This window comes from Urocampus carinirostris, chromosome 18 (assembly GCF_059441175.1).
Source record: "Urocampus carinirostris isolate Australia breed hairy pipefish chromosome 18, RoL_Ucar_1.0, whole genome shotgun sequence".
Classification (NCBI taxonomy): Eukaryota; Metazoa; Chordata; class Actinopteri; order Syngnathiformes; family Syngnathidae; genus Urocampus; species Urocampus carinirostris.
In genome coordinates, this window is record NC_142366.1 from 6,031,812 (window position 1) to 6,053,280 (window position 21,469).

General features: G+C 42.0%; 1 protein-coding gene across 11 annotated transcripts in view; it reads right to left on the minus strand.

The window, feature by feature from the left end:
- Nucleotides 1-21,469, minus strand: part of sugct (succinyl-CoA:glutarate-CoA transferase) — a 126,281-nt gene that overhangs the window by 90,622 nt on the left and 14,190 nt on the right. For 8 of the 11 annotated variants that reach the window (XR_015847489.1, XR_015847491.1, XR_015847490.1 and 5 more), the window contains 5 exons: nucleotides 20,424-20,567; nucleotides 14,553-14,648; nucleotides 13,862-13,933; nucleotides 12,730-12,827; nucleotides 12,071-12,173 (listed from right to left, as the gene is read on the minus strand). Coding sequence is in view for 8 of the 11 variants with exons in the window: in XM_088321837.1 (XP_088177963.1) it covers nucleotides 12,071-12,173; nucleotides 12,730-12,827; nucleotides 13,862-13,933; nucleotides 14,553-14,648; nucleotides 20,424-20,567 (513 nt within the window). In the remaining 3 variants the exon portion in view is untranslated. Of the gene's footprint in view, nucleotides 1-5,835; nucleotides 6,503-6,523; nucleotides 6,682-12,070; nucleotides 12,174-12,729; nucleotides 12,828-13,861; nucleotides 13,934-14,552; nucleotides 14,649-20,423; nucleotides 20,568-21,469 lie in introns of those variants that run through there. The other 3 variants (XM_088321838.1, XM_088321841.1, XM_088321842.1) reach the window with 3 other exon arrangements.

A 21,469-nucleotide genomic window follows, 5' to 3' on the forward strand; every position in this document is an offset into this window, starting at 1 on the left:
GGCAATTGAAAACCTTAAAGGATCTGATTATGGTGGTTCTTTCGATCAGTGTTTTTCAACCACTGAGCCAAGACACACCTTGTCTTGTGTGCAACTGGAAATGGACCAATGTTATCTTTGAAAATATGCATGCCATTGTTTAGTATCTTTGTTTTCTTTCACTCGTATGTAACATTTATACATATCAATAGATGGACAGTATTTTGCAACTATCCATCCATTGTCTTCCGCTTATCCGAGGTCGGGTCGCGGGGGCAGCAGCGTTAAAAGGGAAGCCCAGACGTCCCTATCCCCAGCCACCTCCTCCAGCTCATCCGACGGGACCCCGAGGCGTTCCCAAGCCAGCCGAAAGACATAGTCTCTCCAACGTGTCCTGGGCCGCCCCGGGGGCCTCCTGCCGGTGGGACATGCCCGGAACACCTCCCGAGGGAGGCGTCCAGGAGGCATCCTTATTAGATGCTGGAGCCACCTCAACTGGCTCCTCTCAATGCGGAGGAGCAGTGGCTCTACACAGAGTCCCTCCCGGATGACTGAGCTTCTCACCTTATCTCTAAGGGAGAACCCAGCCACCCTGCGGAGGAAACTCATTTCGGCCACTTGTATCCGGGATCGAGTTCTTTCGGTCATGACCCAAAGTTCATGACCATAGGTGAGGGTAGGAACGTAGATCGACCGGTAGATCGAGAGCTTTATTTTATTTTGCAACTAATTTTCTTTTTAATCTACTAATTATCTGCTCATAAGGTAGTAACAACTTATTTTGTGTGATGAAGCGGTTTAATATTGAATTGCAAAAGATAAAACAGGAAGTGGTGTCTTAACCATCCCTGTGATTGAGCGATCCTTTAGCCATGAAAAATCTGGGACCTACTCTTGATGATTTGAACTACAGTATATTGTTAATTTCCTAGGCAAAAAGATCTGATAAATATTGTTTCATTCCACTGACAGATCATTTTTGCTCATTTTAGGTGTCATTTTTCTAGAAAAATAAAAATATTGTAAATCTAAAAAAACCCCATTAAAAATACAGCAAAATCACAGTAATTCAGCAAAATGAATAACCTGTATTACCTACTGAGCTAAAGTGACCACAGATGATAAAGTTGAATATTAAAAGTTGTTAACTGTTGATAAAATACAATTTAGTCAGCATTTAGGCTTAAGAGCTCAAAACAAAAAGAACTGGTGCAGAAATAATTTGTAAACATTCTTGACGAACGACGTGCCTTGATGAAAAAAAAAGATTGAGAAACGCTGCTTTACATAATAATTTCAGGGTTCGTAGACCTTTTTCATGCCCTATTTCAAGCACTTTTTCAAAGCCAATTGTTCAATTTCTCCAGAACCATTAAAGGAAAAATCCGCCGTAATTTTGTCGAGCCACAAATATATCTTCCATTTACATACGTGAGTTTTAATCTTGTATGTGCATCTATCGATATACAGTGGCTTGCGAAACTATTTTGTAAAAAATGATTAGATTTTTAGTTGCAGGAAGTTCTTCCTATTACAATTTACCACAGCTCCTCTAAGTTAAATGATGAAGTGACTTTGGGCAAGAGACTGAACACTCTAGGCGCCTTGCATGGAGGGCTCTGGCTATCTCTGTGTGAGTGTGTGTGTGTGAATGGGTAAAGTGTGAAGAGCATTGTGAAGCGGTTTAAGAGACTGATTAAAAACGCGATACAAATGCAGTCCATTTACCACTTACCATTACTGGGAAACACTTCCTTCATTTTTGAATGGCGTATAATAAATGTCCATAATTGATATGTAATCCTTGCAAGAATACACATTTCATAGTGCTCTGTTTATGTGCAGCATGCACCTGCCCGCTTAGGCACGACCCGTACGGGGCAATGTCACTTCATAGAACAATGCCTTACAAAGTAATGTCAGATGCAGTCAATCATGAGGGAAGAAATGCTATGGCAAACCAAAACCACCAGAGAGTAGTGTTTGTGTGAAACACAGCAACAATTTCAAGCATTTATAAACACTCCATCCAATATTCAAGCACATTAAAGTATTTCAAGCACCCGAATAAACCCCGGTAATTTTTAAATACTTTAATCGTTGACTCGCACTAATAAAAGTGGTACCTAACATTCCTGCTTAGCATGTAGCTCTTTCTGCTCTTGTAGTTGTCTCGCTCAGGCTACCCAACCCCCTGGTGGGCCGTGACGCCAAAAAAGCAAAGGAAAGTAAATCTTTTCCCCGAAAATAAGCTCTTGCGTGACGTGGACGTTCCTGCCGGTGAACACGTCAGCGCCAATGTTCTCCAAGGAGCTAATTGAGGTAGGAGCGTCTTCAGAAATAAACCCGCTGCCGCCAATTAGCTCGAGACAGGAACAGGTCGTTCAGTCCTCGCTGGTCAAAAATGACAGCCAAATGATTTGTTCCCTTTGCTAAAAAAAGACTTTGGCGACAGGTGAAAAAACAAGTTTGGGCTCACCGGCAGCGGACGATAAAAAACAAAAGTCGGATGAAGACTGGATGGAGCCTCCTTTACCATTTCCGAAAAATGACACGCTTAAAGTGGGAACGGAGAAAGAGCTTCCATTTGTTGAAGATCACAAAGTGGTTAGATACGACGTGACTGCACGACAAAAAATGTACTTAAGTTCCTGGCGACTTTTCTTGGAAGGCGTTTACACACTGCACTTAGTTTTCTTTGGCATTGGCACAGTGTGAAAAAAGTGACATTCTCAGACTAAGCTTTCCCGAGTATTAGCGTGTAAGCTAAACTTTTTTCAGCCAAGGCAAGCTTTTTTGAATTGAAAAAATACCCACACTGAGCCAATGGAAAAAACATAGAAATAATTTAGTTTTTTAAGTATTTTACGAAATAAGTAACTTATATACTTAAAAGCAGGGCCTGCCTCGGGAAAAGCCTGATTCCCGCTGCCATCCCCTTTCTAAACAACAGGTGCCACTGACCCCACTGTTTTGTAATGCCTGTTGTTTTCCCCCGGTACAGTTGGTGGAAGTAAATTTCCTTAAGGCAGTGGCTCTCAAATAGTGGGGCAGGCCTGGGTCAAGGGGGGCTCAGGGAGTTTGACTTCTGGGAACTTTTTATTTTTCAACTTTCCCAAAATAAAGTGCAATTGGACCTCCACATCGCTAGGAGGCAGTAGCATTCTCAGTGGCAGAGTGTTTTGTTTAAAAAAAAAAAAAAAGAAAAAAAAAAGATTTGTTTTTTTTATTTATTTATTATTTTTCAGACCCGGTTAATCGGGAGCAAAACCACCCGCAAAAAGTGAAAATCTGCGAAGTAGCGACGCCCATTCAAAAAAAAAAAAAAATCTCATCTCATTATCTGCACCGCTTATCCTTATTAGGGTCGCGAGCGAGCCCCAACCCCGCGGGTACTTTCGGGCGCGATACGCACGACACCGCGACAAGCCGAGCGGGTCGGGCGCTCCGCGCGGAGGCCGGCCTTTCGGAAGCGCAGCAGAATGCGCGTTCACGCGAGAGGGGGAGGATTTTGTACGGGAGTCGGATTTGTGCACAACACCGGCGCCCGGCATCTCCCGCTCAGGTCGCGATGGCTCTACATGGCGCTACACGGCCCTCGATGGCTCTGGCCGACGGACGGGCGGCCGCGGGGGAAAGGGGTAGGGGGGACCTGTGGGGTTAGGGGGCGGTGAAGCGGAAGCCGCACAAAAACTGCGCGCCGGGAAACGAAACCGGCGCGCCGTGCTAGGGTCGTCGGCCGAGGGGGGTTCCTGCAAAAAGAGAAAATCTGCAAAGTAGCGACGCCCCTTCAAAAAACAAAAAAAAACAAAGACAAAAAACTTTTTTTTTTTTTTAACCATTACATACTGCGAAGCTCTGAATCCGCGAACGTCGAACCGTGAAGTAGCGAGGTCCCACTGTATATACACAGTGGCTTGCGAAACTATTTGCTCCCCTTGAACTTTGTGACTTTTTGCCACATTTCAGACTTCAAACATCAAGATATAAAACAGTAATTTCTTGTGAAGAAACAACATTACGTGGGACACAATCATGAAGTGGAACACACTTTATTGGATATTTTAAACTTTTTTAACAAATAAAAAGTGGGAGTGCAAAATTATTCAGCCCCTTTACTTTCAGTGCAGCAAACTCTGTCCAGAAGTTCAGTGAGGATCTCTGAATGATTCAATGTTGATCTAAATGACTAACGATAATAAATGGAATCCACCTGTGTGTAATCAAGTCTCTGTATAAATGCACCTGCACTGTGATAGTCTCAGAGGTATGTTTAAAGCGCAGAGAGCATTATGAAGAACAAGGAACACACCAGGCAGGTCCAAGATACTGTTGTGGAGAAGTTTAAAACTGGATTTGGATACAAAAAGATTTCCCAAGCTTTAAACATCCCAAGGAGCACTGTGCAATCAATAATATTGAAATGGAAGGAGTATCAGACTACTGCAAATCTACCAAGATCGGGCTGTCCCCATAAACTTTCATCTCATACAAGGATAAAACTGATCAAAGATGCAGCCAAGAAGCCCATGATCACTCTGGATGAACTGCAGAGCTCTACAGCTGAGGTGCATACCTGTCAACCTGTACATTTTTGCCGTACAAAGTACATTTATTATGCATTTTAAGACGTGTACGACATTCAAGAAAATCTGTACGGAAAAACGCAAATTTGTCAATTATGGGTACCATTCGGTATACACAGACTATCACGAAACGGCAAATCGATCAATTCAAATGAGTTTGCCGCGGTAGCCTCTATCTCTGTATCGTTTTTTTCGTTGCAAACGAAGCGAGCGGTTTGACAGGAATGGAGGTGGGAGAATCTGCACAAATTTTGCCTTTATGGAAGAGTGGCAAGAAGGAAGCCATCTCATAAAGATATCCATAAAAAGTGTCGTTTAAAGTTTGCCACAAGCCACCTGGGAGACACACAAAACATGTAGACGTTATGTTTGGCGTAAAAGCAGTACAGCTCATCACCCTCAACACACCATCCCCACTGTCAAACATGGTGGTGGCAGCATCATGGTTTGGGCCTGCTTTTCTTCAGCAGGGACAGGTAAGATGGTTAAAATTGATGGGAAGATGGATGGAGCCAAACAAAGGACTGTTCTGGAAGAAAACCTGATGGAGTAGGCAAAAGACCTGAGACTGGGACGGAAATTCGTCTTCCAACAGGACAATGATCCAAAACATAAAGCAAAAGCTACAATGGAATGGTTCACCAAAAACATATCAAGGTGTTGACCAAGGTGAATGGCCAAGTCAAAGTCCAGACCTCAATCCAATTAAAAATCTGTGGAACAGAAAAATGCTGTTCACAAACGCTTTCCATCCAACCTCACTGAGCTCGAGCTGTTTTGCAAGGAGGAATGGGCAAAAACATCAGTTTCTTGATGTGCAAAAGTAATAGACACACCCCAAGCGACTTGCAGCTGTAATTGCAGCAAAAGGTGGCACTACAAAGTATTAACTCAATGGGGCTGAATAATTTTGCACACCCACTTATTTGTTACTTGTTAAAAAAGTTTAAAATCTCCAATAAAGTGTGTTCCACTTCATGATTGTGTCACACTTATTGTTGATGCTTCACAGTTTTATATCTTGAAGTCTGAAATGTGGCAAAAGGTCACAAAGTTCAAGGGGGCCCAAATAGTTTCGCAAGCCACTGTATATAGATATCTAATATAGATGTCAAAGCACAAAATATAAAACTACAAATAAACAAGCAATAAATACAAAAATAAAAACAGAGTACAGTTAAAAAAAGGGATGGAGGAATGTCATGCAGTTTATTATCGGTAGGCAAGTCAGAAGGGTATTAGAGTTTCGGAGGTCAGGTGGAAATGAGTTCCAGAGCTAGAAGGCAGAGCAGCTGAAAGCTCTAAAACAATGTTAAATTGAAAACTAATTTGCAATTGCACGGTGAGTTAGCTTAGGCTAGTTTAATAAGGTTGGACATAGTCAGAAGCCCTTGAAAGAAACATGATGGATTTAAATCTACAGCGTTACCATTTTTTAAAGTTTTTTTAAAAAAACATAAAATATAACAAAAACATTCCAATACAGTGATAGGGGAGTAGTCAACGATTAAGAAGATATTTGCTCATTTAGCATGTGGTTCATTGAGAAGTCAAATTCCTAAAACTTTTTGTGATAAGCGTTTGTGTCCCGAGAAAACGCCGAACAATCCGTTTGGACGTTTTGACCTCTTACGAAGACATTGTTGCCAGTGTGAGGTCCCAGCGACCCAGGGGCTCGCTGGAAATGGCTGCCGCAACATTTTACTGCAACTTCACTTTATTTGACAGTTTCCAGACCGTAATAAAATTTATTTATAGAGGCGGCGGCCAAGCAGGGAGGAGCGAAGCACTGTATTTCAACTAGGAGACGGAGCAAAAAGGTAGCCGTCACAGGTCGGAGTGCCAAAAACAGGCATAGGTAGCGCCGTCGGCCATTGAGCAAGGCAGCGGCGGTCGTCTTGGGCGGTCGAACAGCGGCTGCTTCGTTGCTTGTGTAGCTGCGAGGTTAAAGCGTCTGATTTACGCCTGACTTCCACTCCGGAGTTGTTTAGCTTTCAACCAGGATAAATCAAATGCACCTCCAGTGGTCGGGATATTAAAGCCATATTTAGCCGCATATTTGAGATGACAGCTACTGGATGGAAGGGCTTGCGCTTGTAAAAGGGAGATGCTGCTGCTGACCCCGGGAGAAATGAAAAAGGGAAGTGAGTGGCAATATTCGGAATGATGTTGCTCGTTTGTAATGAGGACTGCTACGATTAGTTGAAGTTGCAAACCAAAATACAAAAAAAAACAGTTGACAATGAAATCAGTTGACAACTATTGTTGCTAAATACGTTTTTCCAACAGAGGGAAACATCTCTAAACGAATATAAACTATGCTGAGCGTCCTACATGTGCAATAGTTTGGAGCTGTATCATAATATACGATGTCGGCGTTAACATAAAGCATGCATATGAACCTCTAAAGTTTGGGAGCATTTTAGTCTGGACACGTTGACTAAAAAGAATGCCTTCATAGTTTGAAAAGCAAATCTTGCGTATCATGGCAGTAGCTCGGTGACGCATGAACATTTAAAAAAAGCATGAGCTTTAAACCTGACAGTGCTGGACAAACATACTGAATGCATGCAGTCTGAGAACAAACATCAGTTGTGGTAACATTAAAAACGACAACCGTTAGTAGTTAAAAAGTTTGGAATCAAACTTTTAAGAATCGTTAAGTTATTTTGTTGACTTTGCAGTTGACTACTGAATGTACTTCACAAAATGCACATAATATTAGTTTTATTTACTATTCTTATGCTGCTAATCAGCGTATTTTTGATACGAATTGTTGACATTCTTTTATTTAGTTATTTGCTTGTCCCTAAAAATGGACAGAGGTTAATTTATGGATTTATGTCTCTACTGACCAAGCACTGTGACAAATTGGTTTTCGATTTTTATTTAATTTTTGTACAAATCTGCAGTATGTTCAATAAAATATGTATTATTTATTCCACCCGTTTCTCCAAATAATTGTTAGTCACAGCTAGAGATAAGATCTCAGCCCAGAGCCTGGCCCGAAATTTGGGTGAGGTCTAAAATGTCAGTCATCATGTTCGGGTTCAGGCCGGGCCGGGGGGAGTCAGGGAAAAACACACCACCTCCTCCCATATCCTCACAAATATAATATGTGAATTCGTGTTTGCCTCAAATCAAGTAAATTGGTCGGGCTAGGGCTGGATCGGGCTTTAGTTACGGCCTAAAAAATTCAGGATTTTTTTAGGCCTGATCTTACCTCTAGTTGCAGCCTAAATTGTGATATAAGGCCTCAGTGGGCAGCCATTTTGTCCTCTGATACTGACTGAAATCGCATCAAAGCGCCTTCGAGGTCATCTATTTTCTTCGGGTTCGACTCACTGTAAGACTGTGTGCTCTTCCGAGCTGAAGGAATGGAAAAATCGAAATAAGCGCTGCCGCCGCCGGGCGGATGAAAGCGCAGCGCCAGGAAGCTGAGTGCGAGGACAGCGCAGCCAATGGTGACGCCAGATGGGGACGCCCGCCAAATGACTTCCAGATTTTAGCTTTGGGGCGCTAGCGTCTCCCTTGACTGCCAGAAGCCTCCACGCTGCCGCCAAAACACACCGCTCACACGGACAGTGTTGGGAATCCCTCCCTTTCCTCAATAGAGCATGCTTTTTATTTTGTTTTGCTCAAGTAAGCTGGTTGGCAACATCCCTGTAAGAATGTCTAATATCCCTACAAGTACTCAACTCAAGTAGTCACTGATACAGGGTTTTTACACCTTTTTCATGGCCAAATTGAAGCACTTTTTAATCCGTTTAAAGTACCATTGAAAGAAGCAATCCAGCGCCAATCAAGAAGACTGGAGACAAACCTTTGTTTAAACCCTAAAACTAACGCCAACCCTTGTTTCAGAACCCTATAATCTGTTAAAAATCCTTATTTGCAGCCCAAACCCTAGCTCTTAACCCCAACCCTTTGCCTAACCCTAGTAACTAGGGCCTAGTTGTAACCCTAACCTTAACCCCGTTTCAAACCTTAAACCTAGATCTAAACCCATTTTGGACATTAGATTAGGATAACAACATTAATGCAAATCCTAGCTCCTAACCCTACTTAAAAGCCCAGCTCTAACCCTTTTTTAAACTCTAATCCTAGCTCTAAACCTATTTTGGAACCCACCATTCAGTTTAGAACCCTAATATGGAGCTCAAACCCTATCTCCTAACACTAAGCCTACACTTAACTATCTGTAATCCTTGCCCCAGCCCAATTTCAGAACCCTGATTCTGTTTAATGCCCTAATAAGGTACCTAAACCTTAGGTTCCAACCCTAGCCCCAATCCTACTTTGGAACCATAAAATAAGTTTAAAACCCTTATTTGAAGCCCAGACCCTAGCTCCTAACCTTAGCCCCAACACCTCACTTAAGAATAATGGCAACAATTTCAAGCATTTACAATCACGTCTCCTAAAATCCAAGCACATTACAAACCTTGAAAACTATCTATCGATCTATCTATCTATTTATCTACCTTGGTCATATCCCTCAAGAGGGGTGACCGACAGCAAAACAAACATATACAATAACAAAGAAAATAAAAAGGAAAAAAAAATAGCAAAAACACAAACAAACATTTTTGGACCATGGCCAACCCAAATGCCCAAACACCCAACCAGGTTAGGTACCTCGGCACCCAAGATGGTCACACTTTCGTCCCTCCAGATGAAACAGGGACACAACATTAAAATTCAAGCATTTTCAAGGATTTCCAGCATCCATACGAATTCTGCTGATACAAAGTAAAGTAGAACCCCGGGCTACGGTGTCTTTGCCTTAGGACATTTTCACTTTACAGTGTGGAATAAGACGTTTTTTTATTTATTTATTATTGAGACGAAAGACGGCAATGTTTATCCGTAGTCAAATGGAGGCACAACACTGGCAATCCTCAAGTATTCCATGATTTACAGCGAACATTTTTACCAGCTATGTTTGATGTATTTCTGAGCAATTTTATGTTAAGTAGATACGAATAACGATTAATAAGGGATTCAAAACAGTATTTTTTTTCGAATATCGAATGTATTGAAAACTGTTATGTGCTCGACCATAGAGCTTTTTACGCGAAATGAACCGTCAAATTGTCAATGGATAAAACGTGAAACGTATGTTCAAAAGATAAAACTTAACTTTGCCAAAGAAAATACTTTCAATGTGCTTAAGTGATTTCTATCCAAGGTGCAAATGCCCCGTGCTTTACTGTTCTATTACATTACTCAAAAGTATAGATAAGAAGTAATTTTAGTACTGTATGCGCGAGGGGGACAATTCAAGTTGGGTGTGCATTTTTTGTCACAACGAAGCACAGCAAAGCGTACCAGCTACAAATAACTGATTAGAGGCGGCAGTGGCTCAGGAGGTAGAGCGCTCGTCTTGGGATCAAGAGATCGCAGTTCGAATCCTGGCTCCTCCGTGTTACATGTGCAAGTGTCCTTGGGTAAGACACTGAACCCCTAATACCCCCAATAAGCAGGTTAGCGCCTTACATGGCTGCACGGCCGCTATTGGGAAATGTGAAGCAAACTGTAAAGCGCTTTGGGAAGTCTTGACTTGAAAAGCGCTATATAAATGCAAATCATTTCATTTCATTTCATTAGCATCCAGCCTTTTAAAAGCCTTTAGATCATCATTGATGTATGGGAGTATTCCATTTACAATATTGTGGTACAGATTGTGTGGACTGAAGTAAGGCAGACTGGAGGTTAGATGTGGGAATGTGTCAGGAGGAAGACTGAATAAGACGGTAGCTAGCATTGCTAATGCTATCCCCACTTTCCCTAAACAGCGTTCTTTGTTCTTTCCAACAGCGTGAGCCTCTTCATCGGACAGCTACACAATATTGGTTTGAATAGTCATTGCCAATAATGTTGAATAGCAAAGCTTTTATTGTTGTTGTCTACTGTTTGCTGACCTCAACTAATGTTTACTACAGTTTACTACCGAACGTCATGGTTTTGTCACGTGGTTCGGTCACGTGTGTGCAAAGTGTATTCAAGACGCTGCTCTGCTATTGGTTTGCTTCACAGGATCATGAAAATGGCGATATGCTTTTGGCTCAACTATCTTTCACAATGTCTTTCTCTCTTTTCAATCAGAGATTGCAAGTTAGTGCAATTCAAGTTATATTTTTTGTACTGTATTTATTCAGTACCAGTCCTGAGGCTTGCAGTGATGCTAAATAAAGAAGCAAGAACATGATAACCATGGAATTAAAGCTTGCGATTATTAAGAAATACAAAAAAGGGTACGTGCATTGCTACCCCCACTAAGTTGCATGGCCGTAATCAATTAAGGATCAGGACTATTAAAAATAAGGAGGCAACTAAAGCGAGAAAATATTTCAAGGTCATGACAATCCTCGCAAAAATAAATTTTAAAATTAGTTTTAGTTTTAAGACACCGCCACCATTTGCATCCAGTTGTTACTCCACTCAACCTGCTTAAGTCAAAGCACACCAAAGTTAATTTTTGCTTCACATGGATGTTTATTCATAATATCATTTCAATTTTATGCTGATATAGTACTATATTAGTACTTACTACATGGTATTTTGTTATATTAATGTTTATACCTGGGGATTCAGATCGAATTAGGATATGTTTCTATGCCCCACTCTGTCTACTTTGTTCAGGGAGCGAGCAGGGTCCACAGTATATCTGAAAGAATCTTTGTATGGATGAAATGTTTAAGTTTGAAACCTCATAGTTTCACTATCATCCATCCATTAATTATCTGCACCGCTTATCCTCAGGAGGGTAGCAGGGGGGCTCGAGCCCATCCCTGCCATTCAGGGCAGTGAGCAGGGAACACCCTGAACTGGTTGGACCGGCCAATTAAAGTGACATGCAGGTTTTTTGAATGTGGGAGGAAACCGGAGTGCCCAGAAAAACCCACGCAAGCACAGGGAGAAAATGCAAACTCCGCACAGGAAGGTCGGTAGCTGAATTTGAACCCATGACCTCAGAACTGTGCAGACGCGCTAACCGCTCAGCTGCCATGCTGCTTTCAATTAACACAAAATAACTTCACATAATTTCACCAAACAAAGTTTCAAAACTGTGACTTGTTACATCATATGGCTAGGGAAGCCTGCAAGACATATCTCGGGGCACGAGACGGGCAAGAGGTGCGTCTCGATCCGGCAGTGTGAAAAAAAACAAATTGCGACAGCGAAAACAAGTCAGCGTTTGGACGGGCTGCTCTGAGACACGCTGAATCATAGTCTGTATATGACAGCGCCATGCCAGGTGGCAGCGGGAGCTGTCGTACACCAAAAAAAAAACAAAAAAAAACAAGTGGAACTCTCGGCGAGTCCAACCGTATTCGGGAAGATTCTGAAGACTTTTACGTATTAATGAGTAACATGCTACCTTTAGCACATTGTTTTGTTTTGATCCTTTAATAAGACACACCCACACACGCCATTAGATCTGTTTCTTTGTTATGTTATGACTCATACGGCTCTACTCTCACAGACAGTCGCTTGCTCACCTGCGGATGAGAGAACACATCCCGAATGCTGTTGATTGCTCCGACGGGAACACCTGAGCCTTTGAAGCGTTCAAGCCAATGGGCTGTGGTCTCTTGCAGAAATCTGTTCACAGGCGGGGAGAAGTTAGATCAAGGGTCTGGACCCAAAGAGCCATGGAATTGTATTCTTTTTTTGAAAGAGCCACATCATATATTTAAAAAAAAAAAAAATCAACAAAACCGCAAAACCTGCTCTCCTGACAATATCGTCAGCACATTTTATTTCACTGTGTGAAGTTTGATGATTTGATAAAATCTAATAAATAAAAATAATGCCAGAGCCTGTGTCCCATATAAAGATAATTATGCCACTTAAAATCTGTCTCTTTCTCTGAGTTACTTAAGAGTGTTGAAGCTGATTTTGACCTAAATTTTTGTCCTAAATAATGGTTTCCAAAAAAGGTGCAAGCAAAGCAAAAGAAAATCAAAATGTCACAATTAACAAACCAACTGAGTTGTCAGTGTTGATCTGGCTTTGTGCGTGCCAAATAACGCTTCGCATGTAACAATAAGAAAACAATTGTGTGAAATCCATTTGATCTCCAACCCAAAAGAGCCATAGGTTCTTGACCCTTTGGTTAGATCTTAAATAATCCTAAAATTATTCTAAAAAAATGTACCTCTGTGAAAGCGTCTGCACCAGCTCCAGACGGTTTTGGACTCGGAGTTTGTTGGTCAAGTATTGAGGCTGCTGGCAGAGTTGAGGAAGGTGCAGAACCTGCAGACGAGATGGCCCGTCAACCTGACAACTTCTACTGTTGGATGACCCAGGGAACAGTCACCATTTTCGAACCCAGGCAACAGTCATAGTTGCAACCATTAAAGAAAGTGTCTCTGCCACCTGACCCAGGCAACATCTGCATGACCCTGGAGGACGTCACCGGTTCTGGCAACCATCTACGTTGCCCAAACCAGGCAAGCCCCATCACCCCCTGACCCAGGCAGCATTCAATTCTGCCCGACCCTGGCAACCAACATCTTCGCCCAACCCTTGCAACAGTCACCATTGCCCGAGCCTGGAAGAAGTCACCATTGCCTAACCCTAGCAACCGCCCAACGCGGGAAACAATAATTATTGCCCGACCCAGGAAAAAGTCACCTGCAATCGCTTTCTAACCCAGGCAACGGTCATCGCCGCCTAACCCAGGCAACGGTCATCGCCGCCAGACCCAGGCAACTGACGCCGCCGCCAGACCCAGGCAACTGACGCCGCCGCCAGACCCAGGCAACTGACGCCGCCGCCAGACCCAGGCAACTGACGCCGTCGCCAGACCCAGGCAACGGACGCCGCCGCCAGACCCAGGCAACGGACGCCGCCGCCAGACCCAGGCAACGGACGCCGCCGCCAGACCCAGGCAACGGACGCCGCCGCCAGACCCAGGCAACGGAAGCCGCCGCCAGACCCAGGCAACGGACGCCGCCGCCAGACCCAGGCAACGGACGCCGCCGCCAGACCCAGGCAACGGACGCCGCCGCCAGACCCAGGCAACGGACACCGCCGCCAGACCCAGGCAGCAGACACCGCCGCCAGACCCAGGCAGCAGACACCGCCGCCAGACCCAGGCAGCAGACACCGCTGCCAGACACAGGCAGCAGACACCGCTGGCAGACCCAGGCAACAGTCACCAGTACCCAACCCTGGAAACCATCACCACCGCCCGATTTAGGCAACAGTCACCAATGCTCAAACCGGGCAACATTCACTGTCAAACGACTCTAGAAACCGTCACTCCCGCCAAAGTGTCAACATACCTGGCACACTTTGACAAACTGTTGGTTGTTTGCCGCCGCGACCACAATGTGACCATCTTGGGTTTTGAAGCCCTAGGATGCAAAAAGGACTCGAGTCAAAAATGGAGTGAGTACACAACAATAATCACTTTGGGTTCAGTTGTTCAGTGTTAGATTTATCCTAGGCTCACCCCAAGGACTACGTCTTTTAATTTACCATATTTTTACAACCATAGGGCGCACTGTGTTAAAAGACGAAGTCTCAGTTGCTGGTTCTATTTCTGCATTTTACACATACATATGACGCAACCGGTTACTGGGCGCAGGAGTCCTATGCTATGTCCACTTTACAACAACACAGATAAGCAAGTGTGCGTATTTAAAAATGCAGTGCGAGCAAAGGTGAGTTTGGTTATGGTTTATTTGAGTATTGATTACAAAGCACTAACATGTTTTACTCAATAGGTGCAGGCATGGTAAAACACACGGACATTTTTTTTTTTAAAAGAGCTGGCGCAAAACTGCAATTGTAATAAACAAGCCAGAGAATTTGCTAAGGTAAGAAAAAGAGGAACGGTCCATTCACGAACTAGACTGTTTTTAGAGTAAAGGAATCATTTTTCAAAAATAGTTTAAATAAGTGTAGACAACCTGAAGAATGGTTTGATTTATTACAGATGCAATGTGGGACCAAAGAAGAAAAATATTCCACCTGGTAGGGTACGATGCTTTCGTGAGCTGTCCCCCAGCGCCGAGCCTCCTTCCCGCAGTTCAGAAAATTGGCAGCAATGTGGCTAAGGCATGATACCTGCCGGTTTAAAAAAAACAGACATTTAAAGAATTTCTCGCGATAAAACTGCCCAAGTGATTTAAAGGTAATTCCAGACAGAATTTTGTTTTCAATTAGGCACAGAAGGTGTTCCTCCCTATAATGATGCAAATATGTTACAAAATATTCCACACAACAGGGGGACTCAAGAAATGTGGATTCACATTCCACCCATCTAGCTTGTTTCCACTAGAGCTGTGACATCATTGAAGGAACACAACAATTTCAATATGGCAATTGGTATTAACACAACATGTGAGAACAGCTCTGAAACAGACAGCGATTGTCGTGAGCAGCAATTGCATATACTGTAGCTTATTTCCGCTTGGCGATAAATGATTGTAGCTTTTTGTTTTTCGCCATGCGGGTCGCTGTTGGCATAATTTTGTCCAGCTATCTCCCCATTGGCGTTGGCTGCCCAGCCTGTGTTGTTTGGCTGGATACCCTGTAACTCATTTTGCGGTGCCACTTGGTTTATTCCCAGCCAGCAGCACATTAATCACCATAGCCATTGACGCATTATCTCGTTGGTTCCTTGTTAACCTTGGCTGCTCACCGTGTGTTTTATAATCAGCTAGCCTGCGTTAGCGCCGCTTTTGCTATGTTCCTTTGTTTGTTAATTCCAGGCCATCTTTGCGTTTGTCGCCATAGTCACTGCCACTTTTCGCTTTTAGTTCCTGGTGAACTTGGCTACTCACCGCGTATTTTTGGGTCGGCCAGCCTCGCGTTTTTCCGCCGAGGCTAAGGCTGCTCTTCATTGATCGGTCTATGTTAGCCACTCTGTTGGTGGCTTTCCGTGCGTTTTATGATAGTTTGCCCCTTTTTTGTCTGCTTGCCTTTTGTTGCAACCATTACTGCAACACAGTGCCTAGGTATTCTTCACAAAAACTACCAAAATTTGGCTTAAAAACAACTCGTAACCTGACTTAAGTACACGTTGATCAATATTGCAACCGGCTAGCTAGGCCGCTGGTGTTCCTCTGATTACATCACAGCTCAGGATGACAAAGAAAAAACATGCTGTCTTCGAAATGCATTTTCTCAGAAGATAATTGGAATGTACCAATGAAGTATTTATTTATACAAAAACCATGGACTTTTTCCTTACATTTTGCATGTTTAATGGTACATTGTCTAATATTTGACCATTATATGGCACTGTAATGTCTAATGTGAATGAAAAACGGTGCCAAATGAGCACAGTTTGGCAGCAAAATGCCAGACAAACATGGCGGCGACTACTGGGTATGGATTCCGCGATATAAAAAAGTAAATATTTCTCGAACTATTGATATCTATAAAACTGATCATCGGTATGATAGTTCACGTATTTTGTTTTTTCTGCTGTTTTGTCAATTGGTTATCAAAGCTGTTGATCTTAAATGCTTTATAACCTTGAATATAAATTGTCAATCAATCAATCATTAAATATTAAAAATATAATTCGGGCTGGCACACAGGAAGAGGTGGCGTGCGAGGGCATTCTGAGGTTTGTGCTGGCTCGCGTTTCAAGTGTAGAACGGCATGAAAGTACGAGAAAGAGAAGAAGAAAAAGAAGAGAAAAAAATGAGGAGAAGAAGAGGCCGGCGGCGTCCAAGCTAAATGGACGCAACGCATCTTGAGACAAACCGCCGCTTTGAGTCACGCCGCTGCGGCTAACATCAGTCGTAGCTGCGGGATGACGAGATGAGTCTAAAAAAAAAGCACTTCAACTTTGATGCCGCAATGTAAATGTCTTTTTGTGGCAAAAAGAACCCAAATTGGGTCAAAATTACCTTAATTTCGTTTAATTTTGCGGATGCACGATGACCCGAACTTGGGGGAATGTTAATGATGTAAACAAAATATCCCACTTTAGAGAGATTGTTTTATCCAATACATAACAGCTTTTTAGGTTGCTATAAACCAAAGTGGAAAAAAACCCACCTGATGTCTTTTTGCTTTGTTTCAAACAACTCGAGTTTTGATCAGCTGATTTTACTGTTGCCGTATATGGTGTTTTTTCTTATAGTCCACTTGTAATGAACAAACAACAGGGAGTTTCCAAACATAATGACCCTTTTTTGGGTTATATTTCATCAACAAGCCAATTTGTTTTTATAAAAGGTGACATTTTGTTCTGCTCTTAACCCAAAGTAGTTTGTTCATTTTCCCTCAACTGTTTTTTTAGAAAGAAATGACCAATTTGTTTGGTTGTTTTATTTTGAAAAGCCAATTTTTGTTTTGTATTTTTGACGCTACAGGTTTTTTTTCTCACAGGTTTATGCATATAATTCCAGAATATTTATGTTAAATTAATCAAAATAGTGGATTGGTTTACTCTTAGCCCGATATGGGTTATTTTTAGCACAACATTTTAAACAGCTACCCATTTGGAATAGGGTTAGAAAAAAATTACACATTTGTTGAGGATTGTTTTTTACTAAAAAGATATGTCTTTAAGATATACTCAATGCAAAATAATCCAGAAAAGTTGGGTTCCATCAACCCAATTATTAGACTGGTCCAGTTTTGAGGAAAATAGTGTACAGTGGCTTGCAAAACTATTTGGCCCCCTTGAAAATTGTGACCTGTTGCCACATTGCAGACTTCAAACATCAAGATATAAAACTGTAATTTCTTGTGAAGCATCAACAATAAGTGGGACACAATCATGAAGTAGAACACACTTTATTGGATATTTTAAACTTTTTTAACAAATAAAAAACGAAAAAGTGGTTGTGCAAAATTATTCGGCACCATTAATACTTTGTAGCGCCGCCTTTTGCTGCGATTACAGCTGCAAGTCGCTTGGGTTATGTCTCTATCAGTTTTGCACATCAAGAAACTGATATTTTTGCCAATTCCTCCTTGCAAAACAGCTCGAGCTCAGTGAGGTTGGATGGAAAGCTTTTGTGAACAGCATTTTTCAGTTCTTTACAGAGATTCTCAATTGGATTTAGGTCTCAACTTTGACTTAGCCATTCTAACACCTTGATATTTCTTTTGGTGAACCATTTCATTGTAGCTTTTGCTTTATGTTTTGGATCATTGTCTTGTTGGAAGATAAATCTCTGTCCCAGTTTCAGGTCTTTCGCGGACTCCAGGTTTTCTTCCAGAATGGACCTGTATTTGGCTCCATCCATCTTCCCATCAATTTTAACCATTTCCCTGTCCCTGCTGAAGAAAAGCAGGCCCAAACTATGAAGCTGCCACCACCATGTTTGACTGTGGGGATGGTGTGTTGAGGGTAATGAGCTGTGGTGCTTTTATGCCAAACATAACGTCTTGCATTGTTGCCAAAAAGTTTGATTTTGATCTCATCTGACCACAGCACCTTCTTCCACATGTTTGGTGTGTCTCCTAGGTGGCTTGTGGCTAACTTTAAACGACACTTTTTATGGATATCTTTATGAGATGGCTTCCTTCTTGCCATTCTTCCATAAAGGCCAGATTTGTGCAGTGTACGACTGATTGTTGTCCTTTGGAGAGATTCTCCCACCTCAGCTGTAGAGCTCTGCAGTTCATCCAGAGTGATCATGGGCCTCTTGGCTGCATCTCTGATCAGTTTTCTCCTTGTATGAGCTAAAAGTTTAGGGGGACGGCCCGATCTTGGTAGAGTTTCAGTGGTCTGATACTCCTTCCATTTCAATATTATTGCTTGCACAGTACTCCTTGGGATTTTTAAAGCTTGGGAAATCTTTTTGTATTCAAATCCAGCTTTAAACTTCTCCACAACAGTATCTCGGGCCTGCCTGGTGTGTTCCTCGTTCTTCATGATGCTCTCTGCTCTTTAAACAGACCTCTGAGACTATCACAGTGCAGGTGCATTTATACAGAAACTTGATTACAGGCAGGTGGATTCCATTTATCATCGTTAGTCATTTAGGTCAACATTGAATCATTCAGAGATCCTCACTAAACTTCTGGACGGAGTTTGCTGCACTGAAAGTAAAGGGGCTGAATAATTTTGCACACCCACTTTTTCGTTTTTTATTTGTTAAAAAAAAGTTTAAAATATCCAACAAAGTGTGTTCCACTTCATGATTGTGTCTCACATATTGTTGATTCTTCACAAGAAATTACAGTTTTATATCTTTATGTTTGAAGTCTGAAATGTGGCAAAAGGTCACAAAGTTTAAGGGGGCTGGATGATTTAATCTGGGCCATCATATGTTCACAAGTGAGCCTCTTGGTCGATTTCTATCAAAAGTTTTAGATCTTTTTTTAAAATAAATGCAAACCAAATGTTTTCTTCGGCTGCTAGAGGGCATTTTTGGTTTGTATAGCGTGGTGAAAAGGTTCATGTGTAAAACTGCATTCACTCAACTTTTAAAAGAAACTAGTCACTTTTTACAGTGAAAAGCATGAACATATTTTCCACCTATAGTTTGTGAATAAATGTATTGTGTTAAGAAAAGATTTGTTCTCATCTGTGATTAAAATAATATTGAAAAACAAACTATGAAGCTGCCACCACCATGTTTGACTGTGGGGATGGTGTGTTGAGGGTAATGAGCTGTGCTGCTTTTACGCCAAACATAAAGTCTTGCATTGTTGCCAAAAAGTTTGATTTTGATCTCATCTGACCACAGCACCTTTTTCCACATGTTTGGTCTGTCTCCTAGGTGGCTTGTGGCAAACTTTAAACGACACTCTTTATGGACATCTTTATGAGATGGCTTCCTTCTTGCCACTCTTCCATAAAGGCCAGATTTGTGCAGTGTACGACTGATTGTTGTCCTTTGGAGAGATTCTCTCACCTCAGCTGTAGAGCTCTGCAGGTCATCCAGAGTGATCATGGGCCTCTTGGCTGCATCTCTGATCAGTTTTCTCCTTGTATGAGCTGAAAGTTTAGGGGGACGGTCCGATCTTGGTAGAGTTTCAGTGGTCTGATACTCCTTCCATTTCAATATTATTGCTTGCACAGTACTTCTTGGGATTTGTAAAGCTTGGGAAATCTTTTTGTATTCAAATCCAGCTTTAAACTACTCCACAACAGTATCTCGGGCCTGCCTGGTGTGTTCCTCGTTCTTCATGATGCTCTCTGCGCTATCCAAGTGAGCCTCTTGGTCGATTTCTATCAAAAGTTTTAGATTTTTTTTAAATAAATGCAAACCAAATTTTTTCTTCGGCTGCTAGAGGGCATTTTTGGGTTTGTATAGCGTGGTGAAAAGGTTCATGTGTAAAACTGCATTCACTCAACTTTTAAAAGAAACTAGTCACTTTTTACAGTGAAAAGCATGAACATTTTTTCCACCTATAGTTTGTGAATAAATGTATTGTGTTAAGAAAAGATTTGTTCTCATCTGTGATTAAAATAATATTGAAAAACAAAGCTAAAAAAAAACTAGAGTTGAAATTGTTTTACTGATCCAGCCTGCCTGAGAACAGAAAGTCTGGATCCAGCCCTAGAACTAAACTGAGTTTGACATCCCTGAGTTAAGCTAAGTGAAAGTTTGGGTTAAAAATGTTTCCATGACAACCAAGCATCATATAAAAAAGTTCCTCAACTCACTTAAATGCATGCTTGAGAAGACATGAAGGTCACAGCCCAGATTTAAAACAGGACCACATAAAACACACTCTTAAAAGCATCGCTGTCCGGCAAATGGCATGCCCCGACACCACAAATCAAACGAATACCGCCTGGGAAGGTAACGATAAGCCAGGATTTGTTTTGATGTGCGGCAAATATTGATCGGCGTATTTACGCTCTTCAAAGCGCCGGCTAGCACGCCGAGCACTTTGCGTGAATCGTTTATCATTCACTACCTGAGAGGACAGCAGGTCACAGTCGATGTGCATTCCTTTTCCTGTGCGCTGCCGATGATGCAAGGCCGCCAGCACAGCACCGTGCGCGTATAAGCCGGTCGCCAGATCGGTCATGGCCACACCGGGTCGGACTGGATCGCCGTCCTATTTGGTGTGCAAATGGCGTGATGAGATCTTTGATACTGTGGACCACATCATATTGCTTTTTTGTCTGCAAAAATGGATTAATATATCAGGAACCATACTATCATGGTTTAGGTTTTACCTCTGAGACCGTACACAATGTGTTAACTAAGGCAGTCTGACCTCTGAACATTGTGATGTCACCTGTGGCAATCCAAAGGGCTCAGTACTTGGGGCTCCTTCTTTTTAGTATTCATAGGCTTTCGCTTGGTGCTATAGTATAATATTAGTTTCCATTGCTATGCAGACGACACTAAACAGTATCTGAGGCAAACGCTCCATTAAGTTGTGGAAATTTGAAAGCTTGCATTACTGAGATACAAAGACAGGTGTCACACAATTGCATACAACAGCGTTTGAACCCAGCAAAAAAAAAAATTAATTGTTAGTCGAACTCATTGTCGTGACTTCATCTCAAACACTGCTCTGAACCTTGACAAATGAAATATCATCTAAATTGACTAAAGCAACAATGTAGGTCTCATATTTGACCCAAATCTATCACCTCAGTTACAAGTGAAAAATATCACTTGAATTGCTTTCTTCAACCTTTGTAATACTGTATTGCAAAGGTTCGGCTGATGCTGTCTAAATCAGATACTGAGATAATTAATTTATTATTTTTCTGCTTGATCATTTTAATGTAGTGCCCTCCCAATAAATGTTTGAACTGAACACATAATAAAGGTTGGGAAAAAATGATTGCTCGATATTGGTGGTAACAAGTCACCTCTGTCCATGCCAAATCTGTGCCTTTTGGCACATTTTCGCTGATAAAGAACTCAAGTGTCATATTAGTGTGATTGGGTTATAATATCTTTAATTGACAGCTTCATTTATTTGGCTTTGTGCTTTCCCCTAGC